The 18,207-nt window shown below is 42.2% G+C and overlaps 1 protein-coding gene across 2 annotated transcripts in view; it reads right to left on the bottom strand.

The window, feature by feature from the left end:
• LOC146869098 (E3 ubiquitin-protein ligase TRIM39-like) overlaps positions 1 to 18,207 on the bottom strand; it is a 185,878-nt gene that overhangs the window by 101,793 nt on the left and 65,878 nt on the right. For both annotated transcript variants that reach the window (XM_085603632.1, XM_085603794.1), the window contains one exon: positions 5,777 to 5,872. In XM_085603632.1, coding sequence (XP_085459758.1) covers positions 5,777 to 5,872 — 96 coding nt within the window. The remainder of the gene's footprint in view (positions 1 to 5,776; positions 5,873 to 18,207) is intronic.

Raw genomic sequence — 18,207 nt, 5'->3', positions numbered from 1 at the left:
CAGTAAGCCCAACACAGTGGGATTGCTGAGAGGTGGTTGGAGGCCACGCCCCCTTTAGCCACGACTCCGCAAACGCACCTCTCGGAGGAGGAACAATCTGTTTCTTAAACAAATTTGATCTTCACATGTGAGCTCTGAAGAGATCTGCCCAGAAATGAGTGCAAATAATCTTTATCACCAGGTGGTGTGCTTTCTGTATAGCTTCTAGATTGCAAAACCTTGGTTTAATACCTTCTTTTGAAATAGTATGTCCCAAATAATCAACCTGTTGAACCAGTAATTTAAATTTTACAGGTTTGACTGTCATCCTTTATTCCTCCAAGTTACCCAACACCTTTCCAAGCATTACCATGTGCTCCTCCAGAGTTTCTGTGAAAACAAGAATGTCATCTTGGTAAGTTTGCACCCCTTCCAGATCAGCAAATGAAACATCCATCGTGCGTTGGAATATGCTGGCCGCTAATACTAAGCAAAACGGTAAACGCAAATACTTATAAGCACCAGTGTCACAAACATAGTCAGTTCTTGTGACTTCGTGCTCAAGGGAATATGATGGTATGTTGAATGCAGGTCTATAGTGTAAAAATACTGAGCATCACCAACATTAGCTAAGATCTCCTCAATACTTGGCAGAACGTGACATTCCACCAAGGAGTTCCGATTTAAAGATCTCAGATCCTCACGCATAATTCTCCTTTCCACTTACATGTCAAGACTACTGGGGATACCCATTCTGAGGAGTCAGTAGGTTTGATCACTCCTTCAGCGTATATTTTATCTAAAAGAATTTCTAAATCCGTTTTCACAGTTGTCAGTACTGGTCTAACCTTATGTATATTTGGCACAGCTTTCTCTTTCACCCTAATCTTGTGCTCAAAGCCTTAGATTGTACTAATTTCATACGTAAATACACAAGGATATTTAGACATCTCTCTTTGCACAACATTTTCATCAGTACTCACCACCAAAATGGGAATGTCTCCCAATACAATGGCTTTCTCATGACCTGAAATGATACTTAACCATGCAAAATCTTTCTATCCCACAATGTAACAACCTCTCACAGCCACATACACCTTTGCCCAAATTGTTGTGCCCAAACATACAACGTTGCTTCAAAATACCCCAGCATATCAAAATCCTAATCTCCAAACTCTTTGGGATTAACATCAAAGGATTAAAGCCATGACTTGGACCAAAACTGTAGTTTCAGACAAAATGGTAACTGGTGCCCCAGACTCTGCCATAAATAACAGTGAACTTGCATCAACAGGTGCTTGACATAATGGTGCCTTAATGTTCTTACTTCTGCTAGAATCTTTCACAGTATCCAATGTCAAAAGAACATTGTCAAATTTTCCTACACGCACCTGCGAATACGCACCCACACATTCTCCTCGCAAGGTCACATTACCATTTTCACGTTGGTAGGTATATTTAAAGTGGCTCTATACACTGATTGGAAATGTCCTATCTTCCTCCAATGATTGCATTTCTTACCAACAGCAGGACAAAACATACTGTTACCAATATGACTCCTAGAACCGCACCTACAACTACAGTTTTTTAATTTCCTATGTTTCCCAGTCTTAAGATTCCTTGCACAAACAGAATGTTCTGTAGAGATGCAACTGACGGGAGATAAACCCCCTCGATTAGGCAAAGCTTACGATCAAACAATATACCTTTCCATGCTTCTGGTATGTCAATAACTTCTAACAGAGTAGGATTGCTTCATGTCAACAGACATTCCTGTGTCTTCTTATCATAACAGTTAAACACAAAGGGCCTCATTTATGAAAAGTGACGCATCACTGCGTGAAAACAGTGATGCGCCACTTTTCACTGCGCCCTCCCTGCGACTCCAGTGATGCGTCATATTTACAGTATGACGCATCATGTCGCAAGGAGTCACAGATACGTCAGTATTTCTGACGTATCTGTAGGCGCAAAAGTGACGCATCGCTGGAGTGTGTCACAAAAGTGACGCAACTCCAGCAATGTGTCCTTTCACATGGGGCAAGCCCCATGTGAAAGGGCCTGCGTCAGTCTTACGCCTGCTGTGAGGCAGGCGCAAGAAATTGACGCATTTGCACCCTAGAAGTGGCGCAGTGAAATCTCGTAGATTTCACTGCGTCACTTCTACGACCCTTTGTTGCGTCAAAACGCCCCCCTTGCATACATTATACCTGGCGCAGGTATAATGTGGCGCAGGGGTTTACAAAGTGACGCATCTACCTAGATGCGTCACTTTGTAAATATGGCGCAACATGGCACATGTTTTACGCCACTGGTGCGTCACAAAAAGTGACGCACCGGCGGCGCAAAAGTGACGCAGGGGCTCATAAATGAGCCCCAAACTGTTCTCTTACATAGATATCTTTGTTGGTTTCATATTCACAGGTAGAGGCTGAGACTCGTAAAGCAATAAAACCTCCTTCCCCGATTCTTCGCTAGACGGTTTCGATTTAAAGGAATGATGCCTCTCCAGCAGTACACTGGACTCCTCCGAATATCGTTTCTTCATTCTCTCCTTTGCCTCAATGTAAACATTCCAAATACAATTTTCCTCCTTGGGAGCAGCTACTATCAGAAAATTATCAAGGCTTTTTGGCCCACAATGTCCAAATGATTAAACAACAAGGCTCATTTCCTTGGAGGCTCATAGCCCCTTGCATCAATTGCCGTTACGTAAAAGTTTTATAAATACGTGGCCACTCCTTTCATTTAATTTCTGGCTTGACTGCCCTCTGAAGAGATAGTGGTCGCCCCTTGGTTGAATGCCACACATTTTTTTCACAAGTGCAATGATCACTGCTCCTTTTTCCACCAGTACGATGATCGCTACTCCCTCCCCCTAGAGAAAGTAGTTTGCCAGCAGGCGAGCTTGTTCCAAAAGGCGTTGCCCAAATCAAAATGGCTACCATGTTTAACGTCAGAGGCGTTGATGGCAGCCGGATCCAAAATTTCAGGCGCACGTTGGCTCCAAGTAACAACGCCTGCTGGGATCGCTCACTCTGTGCCACGCCACCACTCCCTTGTGACGCGCTTGGAAAGTTAGCCTCCTGGTTGTTCGCGGAGTAGAATTCACATGTAGGGCTCTCACAGGTGAGTGGAATACAGTAACCACAAAGCACTCACCTGACCAGTGTGCCCTCCTGAAAACACTGTCCGCTGGCCAAGTTTCCAAAAATGTCCTTCACTCCTGTTGCCTCTGTGTCCCTCGAAGATTCTCCCTCCTCCACGAAGACCTGCTTTTAAAATCACCCCACTCCTGGTAACTAAATATGCATCAGGTTTCTCCATTTGGTAAGTCAGGGTAAATAAACTCCAGATAAAACTCCAACTCATAAAAGAGGGAAGGTTTAATCTTCAATAAAAGGACCCATGAGCACAGACATCAACAGAGACCACGGAATTCGGTGCAACGGACATTCCAAGGACACACACTCTGGAACCGCACCCCATTCCAAGAAAAGAACCCCTCTTAAAACATCCAAGACACAAGCAAGCATTGGTAAAATGAACAAAGCACAGCAGAGTATATTACCATCATAAATCTCAAAACACAATAGATTTGTCATATTTGACAATTTTATTGCCTCTACCCTCAATTCTAACGTAAGTTGCTTTTATTTATTATAGATTAATATTCCTAAGAAGAGGGGGGGCTCAAATCCTCAGAGACAATATACATTATTTTATTAAAAGACTCTGTACAGCAAACGGTCTCCGGTTTTCTTCCAAATATTTTAAGGAAATTGAAGTTTCTGAGAAACATTTGGGCACAAGATGCTAACTCAAAAGCTATTAGTTCAATAACAGATTAAAAACGTAATTTAGAATAAATGGATAAACTCAAAGACTCTCCAAACTCAGAACCTGGTAATCAGTCTAACAAAATGAAATGACCTGCTTCTGGTGCACAATGGCATGATATGGATAACAATGTGGGTGAAGTAGATGATATGGCTAAAGATGACTGGGCCTCTGGAGAAGAGGCAAAAAACATCTCTTAATGAATTGGGTGAGTCTATCTCTTCCACTCATTCTAATTCTATAGGCAATACGCTCCTTGATATCTCAGGTCAGCCTTTGTTTTACCGCACTCTAATACCGCGACCTGATTCAAGAGAATGTCCACTGCCTTTGTTATCTAATAACATCACTGCTACTCACACTATTTGTTTTTTACCCTGGTGTTTATATAGCGCCACCTTGACCCAAAGGTACCTGGTATTTTGGCGCTATACATGAGCACCAATCGCTTACACAATTGATCCAAATATGCTGCTTTTTTCACCAAATTTGGTGAGGATAACAAGAAAGAAGTAGATGGGGCGTGGGCTAACTGGTAAGATAGGATTCTCAGTCCAGTTCTACACTTCTTCTAGTCACGTGGTTGTAAGCACCTATATGACTGACCAAGGCAGGCCGCTTCAGCCACATTAACAGTGATAATACGGCACGGTTTATATAGAATGATCAATTGTTTGAATCAGATTACTGAAAAAATCCAGTCCATGTAAGTAACTTTTCAAAATTGTATACATGATAAGTAATGTGAGCGGATGGCTGATGATTCTGCAATTCCAAATAATAGTACACAATAGAATTAGAAATATTTTTCACTGAAGTAACAGGTGACGTGGAGATATGCCGCGATTGCTCACGTTCTAAAAAAGAAAAAAGGTAACTACGGCATCTGGGTTTTAGGATTGCTTGTCTGCCCTACCTGGCACCCATGGGTGGATTTACAACACCGGAGGATGGACCCATCTTTTGAAATCCCAGCTCTGCTGGACATCAAAGACAAACTGAGGATGCCAAGGTGGTTAAGAACAGTAATGAAGGGAAGTTGCAGGGGAAGCTGGAGCCATGCAGACAGCCCCTGTGACCACATTACACACACAGGAAAATACACCAAATACTAGGGGGAGCTAGACACTGCACGAGACACCCCGTTAAGATTCCTTAACACAGGGGCCTCAAACACATAGCTCTGAGCTACTGGTAGCTCGCCCTGGAAGTAGCTCTCTGAAGTGCAGCCCAGGACAGTTAGTAATTCAGAGGGTCTGGCCACTTCAAGGACGGGCATTATTTATAGGGGAGTTTAACTTTATTTACATTCTTAACTCCACATCTAGTTTTTTTGCAGATATATGTAGACATGGAGTTAAGGATGGTAAATCTATACTTGCTTACACCCACATAATTTCATGCTATGGTATTAATCAATATTCTCGATATATGTTGGTATGACAGGTGATCACTAGTAGTAATCTTGCAAGGTGCGGCCACTAGAATGATTGTCTTTGATGTGGTCACTACTGGAACAATGGCCAAAGCCATTTGCAGCTCGTGAATATTTTCAATGATCAGAAGTAGCTCTCGTTATAGCAAAGGATGGAGGCCTCTGCCTTAGCCGGGAGTAATGCACTTTAATAATATCCTTGTTACCCTCACCCCTTGGACTGTGGTCCCCTCTCCAGAGAAGACATCTAAGGACAAATCAGGATAACAGTTGTTCACCTTTACGCAACATCCGAAAAAAACCTCTTGAAGACCCCGATGTCTTAAAGTGACTTTATGCCTCTATATGTGTGCACGCTGCAGGTGAAAGCTTCAAAGTACAGTCAAGGAAACCCAAATCTAGGCATGGCAGACCCCCCCCCCCCCCCACACATATTCTTTGGTCCTGCTGTTAACTTGTATAGCAAGACAATATTTAGAGTGCTTGCTCCAGCTACTGGTATACCAATTAGTTTTCTCTTACCTCCTGTTGTGTCGCTTTCGTCTCTTCTTTGCGATGCAGTTCTAGCGTATCCTCCAGCTCTTTCTTCAAACAGTCTAGATAACTTTGAAACTTCTCCTAAAAGAAGAAAGTCTATATTTTCAAAACCATAAACATATTACGCAACTATCCTTCATAGGTTCTCTGGTGTAGGAAGTGGGTGCGGGCCGCCCAGGGTGTCATCACTGAGGGGGGGTGACAAAATGGCAAAAATATAAGCTCTCTCCCCACCCATTCTTTAGCTCAGTCAACACACGCAACAAAACGCGGCTGAACTCTAGGCTGTGTAGTGGAGAGCCTATGGATAAGGAATGGGAGGGGATGCAGTGGGGGGGGCGGGTGTGACAAGAACTTTTCCGCACCGGGTACCACCTGACCTTGCTACGCCACTGCATTTGTTGAGATACATACTTTACATTTGTCTTTTAATAAAAGTGCATGTTAGTGCCGAAGGTGCATGAAGATGCCTTTTGCATGTTATCACAGCAACACATCTAAAGGCATGCCAGAAGGGTACACTACCTGGGCAGTAGCTGCTATGGCATGTTATTTTGGCAGTACATCTGACATGTTATCTGGGTAGTAATTCTGTAAGCCATACTCTCTGGCAAACACTTTTCTGAACATGCTCTCCTGGGCAAGTAGCTAACGATATTCATCAGGTAACATCCCACAGCATGATGGGCATTTTATAGGGCACATGACTGATCAGGACATGCTGGAAAAGGAATTTTGAGGATTAGTTCTCTACAGAAGTTAGGATGATTGAGGTGTTACCATAGATCGCCTGCTGGACTTGACTTGTAAATATTGAGTGTAGGATTGCCCTGCCTCCAGGAGTCCGGTATTTGCTCGTTTTCCAAGACGCGATTATTCATCACCATCAAATTCTGTTGGCCAGAATGTAGGGTTTGTTTTAAAAAGAACTTGAGGACCATTGGATCCTGGAGCTCCCTCTGAACAGCTTTTTAGTGTTATTTTTGTGAATTGTCTTTCTTTAGAAGCCATCAAGACGTTGTTATTCTGCTCTGTGCAGAAAATACTTTTTGTCGTTGACTTCGCTGCTAAAGAAGGACTAACTCTTCTGGAGAATGCCACCGTCGGTCTTCTCTGCCAGCAAGAACATTGGTATCGTGCTACTCTGCAATGTATTGCGAGCTGAGGTAAGTTACCCCTGTAAAGATGTCAGAGTTGTTTGCAGTGAAACTTCCTCTTTCTATAGGGTTGATAGTTTTCCAAAATTCCTTCAAACATTTACTGTGGCTTGCGTATACAGCTCAAGCTGAATGGATCATAACGTTCCTTTTCTTTTACTGCCCAAACCTCTTTTTTGTTTTTTTGTTTTATCTTCTTGCGTTTCACCACTTGTGTTGGATCACATGGATTTTTCTGTATCACTCGTAATTCTCAGTTGATCTTTTTTTTTCTCTATTTGAGGGCCTGCGTGATTCATTGAATTTCATTGTTTGTTGAACTAGTAAATGGCGCTTTATTGGAAGTGGTGTTCGGATACAGCAGAAGATGTTTCTTGTTGAATTTCTCCCAATCTTGTCTAGGATTACCAGCAGAGGCGTGTCCTTTCTCTAGGAGTGTGCACTGCCGCTGGATATCCTTGATCAGCAGACCATCCTATTTCAATCTCTTACACAATTGCTGTGTATGAAGGAGGAATTAGATTCTTCAAAGTCCTTCAAAAAGGATGGTTTCTTGCTGACCCTAGAGGACAATCTAGGAATGACAAACGGACCATGGTTGTCGTTACCCTTTACAGAGGCATCAGAGAGACACACAGGCCTATTTTATGGAACAACTCTTCCCAGGTTCCAAATGCGGTGATCTTGAGTCTTAATGGCATTCTTAAACACTTTGATTACTCGAATGGGTTTGGAAAACTTGGAACAAATCCAGGCTGTTTTATGACCACCATGTCACCAACAGCAACCACAGTCGCCTTAGTGGCCTTTCTAGAATCAAAATAGGATTTCCTTGCTAAGATTTTACCAACCTCTCTTTCCCGCAACTCAGTGTGTACATTCTTAGTTGCAGACCCTTCCACGTCACTTACCCATAATGGCTCCACCAGAGTACAAGGCGATCTGCCTCTGAACAAAACAAAAGGAGATTTCCCATTTATACTGAGAGAAGTCAACCTATAAATCTCCACCTTCTCCATGGCTTTCTTCTTCTAATTGAGACCACTACCTTTGGCGAAAGCAATGACCCTTTCAAAACTCTGTTAAACCTTTCCACCATTCCACTGGTTTCAGGAGGATAGAGGGAACACTTCTTGTGCTTGATACCATGATCCTTTAAGAAAGTTTCCATCTCTTGTGAAACCAATTGAACACCATTGTCAGTTAAGATGGTGTCTGGGTAACCTTCCCTAGCCATGAGGTTCTCTAAAAACTCAATCACGTTTTTAGTTTCAATCCCACTCGTGAAGCAAACTTCAGGCCATCTCGAAAGCATGTCTATAACGACTATGACAAACAGCTGTTGCCCTTCAGAATGAATGGGGCCCAGAATACCTAAGGCAATTTCCTTCCACGATCCACGAGGTAATTCTCTGACCACCATGGGTTGTACTCTCACAACTTTTGACTTCTCACACAATGCACATGCAAAACAATCTCTTACCAGACTTTCTACTTGCAAGTCCATCCCAGGACACCAATAAGAGGAGCGAAACCTCTCCTTTGTTTTGAACATCTCTAAATGAGAAATATGCGCCAAATCAATCAATTTACTGCGGAGCTTAAGAGGGGGTACCAATCTTGTCCCACAAAGTAAAAGATCACTAGGCACCCCCAACTCATCTTTCACACTGAAGGTGCGGGTAGTGCAAAATTTTGTATACCCCCCCATTCTGTATGTTTATACTAATTAGAATAATCTATTAATTTTAATAGAATTAATGTGTTTGCATGAAGTTTAATCAACATTACTAATGTATGAAATACACGTGGCATTTGCATTTTGCATGGCTAAATAATTTGTAATTAACATATGTATGCATACTAACATTAGAAAAATAGAATATCGCATGATATATGTTGCTTTTGTGACGTTTTCGTAGTGTTGCACCAGATGACATCAATGGGTGAATATGAACGCTTTAAATGTCACCATACGCTAGATAATTAAAAGCACATAGGGGAATTAGTGAGGGTTAAATGTTGTAAATGTAAATGTTGTAAGCTTGTAAAGCGCACAGCTGCCCACCAACGGGGGCGTCCCGGCGCTGTGGACCGCTGGGGAACCCGTCCTGGCTATCCCTGTGAGATGGTCCCTTTCTGGGTATCTCCAAGGTGAAACCAGGCATCCCCGGCGTCTGTGGGGGGCCGTTGTAGAGATGAGGCAAGCTTAATGCCCAGAGTTGCCGAGTGTGTTCCTGGTTAGAGTAGGTACCGAGGCGAGAATTATCAAGTCCATTTTGACCCTGGTCCACGACCCTGCCGCGTCGGGAATTGAACCCTGGTCCATGGCCGATTCTCTGCTTACGGGTCTGCCGCCTCTACCTAGTGAGCCACACCTCTCCACCATTTTATTCATTATTTCTACGTATTAATTACTCTTTTGTGTTTGTTTCGCTTAAGTTGTCCTTTGGGCCTAAAACCAAGATGGCCGCCAAACTGACATGACGTGATGGCCACCATTTCACGAGGTTTCGGACGAAGTGCGCATGTGTTACAACATGTACCAGTGGCCTCGGCATGACCCCGCTCTCGTTGTACCCAAGCAAGGTCACGGTAGGAGTCCTGCCAAGTATCTTGACAAAGGACTTTACAAAAACCGGAACCATCAAGAAAAATGACATAACCTCTTGAACTGTGTGAAACCTCACCGGACGATCCTAACCGACCAATGGGTGAAGCCCAAATTTTGTAAAATGTATCTTCTAGACCTTACTTTCATTATAAAAAGATGGTAGAATAGAGAGGGTTTTATATATGCTGCTACTACTACGTTGCGTGCTTTCCTTTTTGCTGACGGAGACGACGGTGACGCTACGTGACTGCTGTGCTCCTGAATCTTTGACAGACTGAATTGCTGCCCATTTCTTTGATGAACTAAGGGCTTCCTAAATCTATGGGCACTGATAGATGTTTGCACGGCTCTGTTCCTTGTCCGCTCTTGGGACTGTAGCGTGTTGCATGAAGAACTTTCAAATTCTGACTGATTGACGACCAAATTTGATGACTTAGAGGACGACCGATAGCCAGATTAGGTAAATATGGTGTTCTGTGATTTGCGTATGACCAATAAATTTACTAGATGGAACTAAATTCTTGCATTAATTAGATAAACAAAATATTGATTAACAAGCAAATGTGTTTTGGTCGTTTATTGAGAGAGGATAGATCAGGAGTGTGTTTTAGCGGGACTAAATCACCCTACCAATCCAACTAAATGATCCATTGATCACGTGGGAGGAGTATCTTAATGTTTAGGTTTACGATGTGTAGATATAAGGTTTAATGTATAGATGTGTAAATAATTTTCTCTCCATAGGTTATAAGGTATTCCTTTCATGTCAGCTCTTGGAATATTCATCTCTCCTGTAAGTGCAGACCAGTGAGAAGTGAAGTGTGAATGTTGGTGTTATGGGTCCCACCACTGATTGTAAGAGTGAATGTGTTAATGTGATATTTGGTCTGTGACGAAGGGAGGATATTAGGTACGGGGTTTTGTCGTGATTCCCGTTACCCAGGTTTCCGCGCTGCAACAGTTTTTCTGGTAGCAGAGTTAGGGTTTTTATTGTTTTGGTTTGGTGATTATTGCTTGTAAATAGCTTATTGATTATTGGAAAGTATTGGGTTAACACTCTATGTTGAGTCGCGTCTGGTTCTATGTTGTTTGCACGGCTTCTGGGAAGTAGGAAGTCAGGAAGGAGTTTGTAATGGTTCCGTAGTGTAGCAGAGGTAAGCGCTGTTCTCGAGAAAGATGGAATTGTTGTTGCCCTGTAGGTACACAGGGGAAACGTGTAACGATTGAAGTTGCACGACGCATTGTCTGGGTTCGATTCAGTGACATCGTCATGTGTTGACATTAGAAATATCTCCTGTATGAAAGAAGTGTATGGTAGCGAAGGTCACTTGTGAAATTTTGGTCTTCGGTACCAGAAGTCCAGAAGGAGCTCTGATCACGCTTATCACTGGAAAGGTAACAGATGCTCCCTAAGCTTGTTAGAAGGATAAAGTAGAGGGAAGTGCTACTTTGTTAACGAATGTCATAATTCTGTAGTAGGACAGACTGATCGCTGTTCTCGGGAAAGACAGAATTCTGTGTGAATGAACTACATTTTTCCGTGTGAAAGTGCGTGAATGAAAAGGCATTCGGGTTAATTGCGAAACTCTGGTTTTATTTCTCAGGATTATTGGGTCTCCAACTAGGTGTCTTAATTCTGGAGAAACCGTTGGCTAAAGCTTGCTAGAAGGGTAAGGTAGAGGGATGTGCTACTTTATCAACGGAAGTAATGATTCTGTAGTAGGGCAGAGGTAAGCGCTGCTCTCGGGAAAGACGGAATTCTTGTGAAAAAGGTCATTGACTGTTCATTGGTTAGCGAAGCGGACAATGGTGGCGTTTTTATGTCGTTACTAACAGAATTGTGAATTTGAAGAACGTAAAAAGCTTACCGAGGGCATTTTGTAAAGGAGGGGTCAGCAGGAGCAGGAGCTGCGACAGCGAGAAAAGCTAACGTCAGAAAAGCTGCGCTGGGATTGGCGAGTCAGTGAGAAACGTAGACGCCCCTGATTAATGTGCTAGTGTATGCCGCGCTAGGAGTAGAGAAGTACAGGGTGATGTAGACGCTGCTGATTGGTGTGCAAGTGTGAGACACGCTGGGATTGGAGAATTGCAGAAGTGACGTAGACGTTCCGGATTGGTGCGTTAGTGTGAGTCGCCCTACGATTGGTTAAAATAGCAGAACAGTCGTAAGGAAAAGACTAGCGATACACGAAAGACAAAATGATGTATTACGATCCACCTGAAAAGGAGAAAAAGTCCTGGTTTGGGAAAATCAAGAAGTGGTTTAAAAAGGACAAATCGATTGTGACTAGGGAAGGACAATTGCTTCCCCCACCAAAAACCCCCGCATCCTATATGGTTGCGAAATATGGATATCATACTCGTATTTGGTTAGACAATTGGGTAAAATACACCAAGAACTACGGAGTTTTAGCATTTCCAGAGCATGGTTCGCTTAATTTAGCGGTTTTGAGAAATTTGAGAGAGAAAATGATGAATCTAGAACCAAGACCTAGACCGACACAGTTTGAAGCACTGACAGAATGGGAAGATGAGATGCATGACAGAGAAAAGACAGAGGAGTGGCGGAAGATATAAGTACATGTTTGGTAGATATGGGCATGACACTCATGATGAGAGAATGAGAAGGTGGCGGAATGCAAGTATGACTGAAGGTCTGTTTCCTGTGAGAACTGCTGAAGAAGTTGGAGGTAGAAAATGTACAGAAAAGAGACATAATGTAGAATCAGGAGGGTATTGAGTGCATGATTTGGAAGATGATGTTCTTGATGACATGTTTTATAAAAATCCACCTCCATATCAACCAGAATCTGAAATGTTGACACCAAGTGCCCCAATGAGAGAAACTTTGCGAATCATTAACCCCTTCAGCGCGGCGGGAATTCCCCCGCGGTGCTGAAGGGTTCGAGCGCGGGCGGGGCCATGACGGAACGGTTCCGTCATGAGCACAGCGCAACCGATGCTCATGACGGAACCGTTCCGTCATGGGCATGGAAGGGGTTAAGGCTGAACCAGTTCCCCAAGAATTAGGGAAAAATAATGCCATCAGAGAGAAAATCAGATGATAAAATGAGTGGCGAAAATTCAGCAGAATTAGTAAAAACAACTTTAGAATTAACTGAAAGGATAAGAGAATTGACAAAAAATTTAGAAGCTGTAACTGTTCCAATGACTATAGGCCCTGTGATGCACATTTTTGATAAACAGAAAGATAGTGAACATTGTTTAACAGTTCCCTATAATAGTAATAAACAGACTGAAAAGCCAAAGCAGAGCCTAAATGAAAATCCATGGAGACAGACAATGATCGAGCCAAATGTTTCGAATAACCCATTTATAGGTCCAAATATAGCAACAAGACACACAATGACAATGGAATCAGTATTAAGACTCAAAAAGACTTAGAACGAAGTAATGTAGAGAAACCAGTAGGCCCATCTTCAGAAAAAGTGAGCGAATGGTTGAAAAGCTTGCAGAGAAAAGACAAAGAATCCCAATCAATAGATGTGGCCAAATTACGAATGGTACTAGAAAAGATAATAGTAGGAACTATCCCCACAGAGAAGTTAAAAACTTATCAGGATGAGAAATTACTGTTCTTGTGCAAAAGCGCAACATGGAGAGCAAAAAATCTGCATGAAAGATTAGAAGAAGTAGCAAATGAAATGGGTATAGCTATTGAAAAGGTGAAGGCTTTACAAAAAACATATTGGATAGATTTTACTGAAAATTATATTGAAAATTTGAATACCACAGGACGAATAAGTCAGATTAAGGAGATAATTATTTTGTTGAGTAAATGGGGAGATGTGGATAAATGGAGAAGCAGGTGGTACCGAAAACGAGATGATGCCTCAGATAAAACATTTACAGCGTTCCCTGTGAGAGAAAAGGAAAAGGTAGTAACAGAATGCCCCATGAGAGAAATTCCAGGAGGAGGATATGTACATGTTCCATGGACTAGACAAGATATTTTGTCATTTACAAATGACTTCCCTCGACTACGCGAAAAGCCTGTCAAGTGGTATAGGCAAGTGGACAGATTTGTGAAATTATCTAAAGTATTATGGATTGATTTGAATAGTCTATTTGACATAATAGTACCAGCAGATATATGGACAGAGTGCAAACTTATGATAAATTGGCCAACACAGGAATACCCTAGGGATCCAAAGACAGGAGCCCCTGATCCAGAAGTTATGAAGAAATATGAACAGGTTATTGCCTTTCTGAAAAATAAAGTACCTCCCAAAGAGACAGATTGGGTGAAAATTGACATAACTCATCAGGAAAGTAAGGAGTCGGTACATGCCTATTATGAAAGGTTGCTTTTGGCCTTTAAACAGTTCAGTGGTGATGAGAATTTGAGTGAGAAGGATTTGAGTCATTTTGTATACAGATTTGTATATGGTTTACGTCCAGAAATTAGTGAGATGATCAAACAGCATACTGTAGATTGGTAAAACAAGAAAATAGATGAAGTATTGAGACATGCAAAATATTTCAGTGATGAGATTTAACCAAAATAGCGTATATTAAAAGAGAAAGCTATGTGGGCACAAGTAAAAGTGGCAGAGAGCCAGGAAGCTCAGTTAGTGGAACAAGCGAATAATACAGGACCCACATCGAAATTCATTCCTGGGAAAGGTAAGGGAAATTTTAATATAGAAGAAGTTAAAAAGAAATTCCCATGACATAATTGCGGTAGAGTAGGGCATTGGAAATCCGAGTGTAAATTTCCCCCAAGTACTAATAATGAAAATGCATCATTGAATCCACAGGTGCAGAATGAGGTGAGTGGTCAACCGCAGCGACAGCAGCAGGTTGTTACCCAACAGAATCAGGTGCTAAAACCACCTTTTCCACAAAGCAAAAACTCACAGAAATACAGTAATGAGACAGGATTCTACAATGAAGAATAGGTAACTAAGCTGCCGCGCGCTAGCGCTGTTTCGCAGTTTTGGCTACAACGCGATGAGAGCGATTCAGAAGAAGGTTTTTGACGGTGCCGAAGGGAGGAAGAGGAGTGCGTACTTGGCGCAACTCTAGAAGTAGACCAGACAGGCCCATTTGTGGATGGGAAGATAAATAATGAAAATATTACTTTCCTAGTTGATACTGGTGCTACTCGATCAACTGTTAGGTCAGCTGATGTTTAGAATCTTCCTCTCTCGGATGAAACGATCCAAGTAGTTGGTGTATCCAACAGACAGATTAAAACTTATCTTACAGAACCAGTGAAAGTTAAAATAGGGAAATTCTCTGAAATGCACCGCTTTGTCGTGTGCGACACAAATCCTGTGAATTTGTTAGGTAGGGATTTGCTGTGCAAAATGAATTGCACTATATTCTGTACCCCTGATGGTATAGCATTTGAGACCCCTGAAGAAGATGTGCTGTATAAGAGGACTATGGCAAACAGGGAAACTGAGGTTACTGAAGCCTATGCTGTATTTAACCCTGATGAATTACCTAAAGTACTGAAACAGACTGTAAAGGCAGAGGTCTGGGATTTCACGGGAGAAGATGTGGGACTAATGAGAAATGCAGACCCAGTAAAAATAACTGTGAAAGAAGGAGTAAGCTATCCAAATGTCCCTCAATATAAATTGACACCTGAGATAATTGAAGGAGTTACTCCTGTGATTGAAAAGATGATACAACAATGCATTTTGAGAGAAATAATGAGTAGTCCATGTAATTTCCCGTTTATGGGACTGAAAAAGCCTAATGGAAAGTTCAGGATAGTGCAAGATTTGAGAAAAATAAACAAAATCGTTGTGTCATGTTGTCCCATTGTACCAAATCCATCTGTGATTTTGTATCAGATTCCCCATGATGCAGAATGGTAAACAGTGATTGATCTATGCCATGCTTTCTTTTCCATCCCTTTGTACCATGACAGCCAGCACATTTTTGCGTTTCATTTCGGCGAGCGTATTTTGGCTTGGTGCCGAATTCCACAGGTGTATACAGAAATCCCCTCAATATTTAATCAGATATTGAAGAAATCCTTAGAAAGTCTAGAGATGCCCGAGAATTCAGTGTTAGTCCAATATATCGACGACCTTCTTGTGGCGTCGAAAACTCGCGAAGCTTGTGAAATAAGACACTATAGCTTTGCTGAATCATCTGGCTGATGGAGGACTTAAAGTGTCACCATCAAAGTTACAATTTTGCAAGAAAGAAGTACATTATTTAGGCCATAATATTGAAAAAGGACTGAGTAAGATAACAATAGACAGAATCAGGATCATAAAAGGAATGCGAGCTCCCATGAGGCAAAGAGAGGTGAGAATGTTTCTGGGAATGGTTGGATACTGTCGCCAGTGGAAAAGCAATTTCTCCCTGATTGCAAAGCCTTTGGTACATTTGACAAGAAGTGATGTGAGAGATCCAATTGATTTGAACAAAGAGGAATTGACAGCTTTTAAACGATTGAGAGATGGTTTGTGTGAAGTGCCAGCATTGGGAATGCCTGATTATGAGAAGGAGTTCGAGTTGTATTGCAGCGAGAGGAATGGATGTGCACTTTCAGTGTTAATACAGAAGCATGGAAAGCTGAGGAGACCAACTGCATACTTTTCATCAATGCTAGACCCAGTAGTGTAGCCTTACCTGGGTGCTTGAAAGCAGTGGCTGCTACCTGTTGGAGTTTGGAACAGAGTGAAGGAATTGTGATGGGATATCCTGTGAAAGTGTTTGTACCTCATGATGTGGCAATCCTTTTAACAAGGAGTCGTACTCAGTACATGACACATAGTCGGCTGACTAAGTATGAGAAAGTCATATTAGGTGCAACGAATGTGAGTCTTGTGAGATGCTTGAATGTGAATCCTTCAACGTTATTGCCTGATGCTGAGAATGTGGAAGTCAGAGACGAAGATTGTCTGGATGTACTCGATTTCTGTACCAAACCACGTCCTGACATAAAAGATGTACCACTGCCAGAAAGTGATTTTGTGATTGTAGATGGTTCTTGCCTGAGAACAGATGATGGAGTGTTGAGTGCAGCATATGCAGTATGCACGGTTGCAGCAGTGATGGAAGCATCTTACCTGAAAGGAGTAAGATCAGCCGAAGTAGCTGAATTTGTTGCTTTGACTAGATCATGCAAGATTGGGAAAAGTGTGAGAGTGACTGTGATAACTGACAGCCAGTACGGATTTGGTGTGGTGCATGACTTTGGCCAAATATGGCTACAGAGAGGATTTTTGACATCAAGTGGAACTCCCATTAAGAATGCTGAAGTGGTTGGGAAGTTGCTTGTGGCGATACAGCTGCCTAAGCAATTGGCTGTTGTGAAGTGTGCTGCTCACAGTCAGTCTGGCGATTACATCGCCATCGGCAACAAATACGCCAATGATATGGCCCAATACTGTGCACGTAATCAGAATTCAATTAACAGGGCAAAGGAGAAAGAAGTGACTTCTTGCACCTTAATGTTTACTAACATTATGGGTACGTGGGAGGAAGTAAGGCAGTTGCAGGAAGAAGCAGGAGATGAGGAAATGAAGCAGTGGGTAAAAGCAGGATGTGCACCAAGGGAAAAGGACCATGCGTGGGTCTATCGGGATGGAAGACCAGTTATGCCTATAGCATGATGTCTCCCATTGCATGGATGTATCATGGTCAGGGACACATAGGGAGAGATGTCATGATCAGATCGTTCAAGCAGACCTGGTACAATGCAAAATTTAGACTTGTAGCAGAAAGTCTTTGTCAGAGATGCCTTATATGTCAGCAATACAATCCTGGATGAAAGACAGTAGTGAGTCTGGGAACAATAGGTCGAGAAGGAGGGCCTTTTACCAGAATGCAAGTAGATTTCATTGAAATGCCTCCCTGTAACAGGTTGAGGTATGTTCTAGTTACGGCCTGTTTGTTTTCTAGATGGGTAGAAGCATTCTCAACAAGAAGAAATGATGGAATCACAGTGGCAAAATTGATTTTGAGGGAATTTATTCCCAGATTCGGGTTCCCAGTAACAATTGAATCAGATCGAGGAAGACATTTCCATAATGAGATCATAAAATTGATTTGTGAAGCATTAAATGTACGACAAAAACGACATTGTGCCTATCGCCCAGAGGCTTCTGGTGTGGTGGAACAAATTAATGGTACTATCAAAAACAGGACAGGGAAAATTATGTGTTTAGCCACGGGTATGAAATGGCCTGATGTCTTGCCTCTAGTACTCATGACTATTAGATCAATTCCAGACAGAACTACAGGGTTGAGCCCCCATGAAATTATCATGGGTAGAGCAATGCGTCATGTGTTCATACCAGTCAACAAGCTGTTGCCTATAACTGATGACGATTGTATGAGGCGAGATGGAGCTAGTGACGTTCCCTGGCTAGGTTGCATCTCTCAGCAGCTAGCGAAAATAGGGCGCCCTGAGCTCTTTACACATCCCAGACAAATGCAACCTGGAGAGCTGAAAGATATTAAAAGACAATTTCTAAACAGGAGGATGGTGGAAAGGGAAAATAGCGAACTTAATAAACCCACGATAAGACAACATATAATATTAAGTCATGGGACCCTCGAACAACCCTTTTGGTCTCATATTAAAAACTTTTACCATCGTTTTCAGATTTAGGTTGAATGACATCCACTGGTGTCTGACGGTCCTTCTAAGC

The sequence above is a fragment of the Triturus cristatus genome, chromosome 1_1 (assembly GCF_964204655.1).
Source record: "Triturus cristatus chromosome 1_1, aTriCri1.1, whole genome shotgun sequence".
In the NCBI taxonomy this organism is placed as follows: Eukaryota; Metazoa; Chordata; class Amphibia; order Caudata; family Salamandridae; genus Triturus; species Triturus cristatus.
Note: the sequence above shows the minus strand (reverse complement) of the source record. Positions and strands in the feature narration are given on the sequence as shown.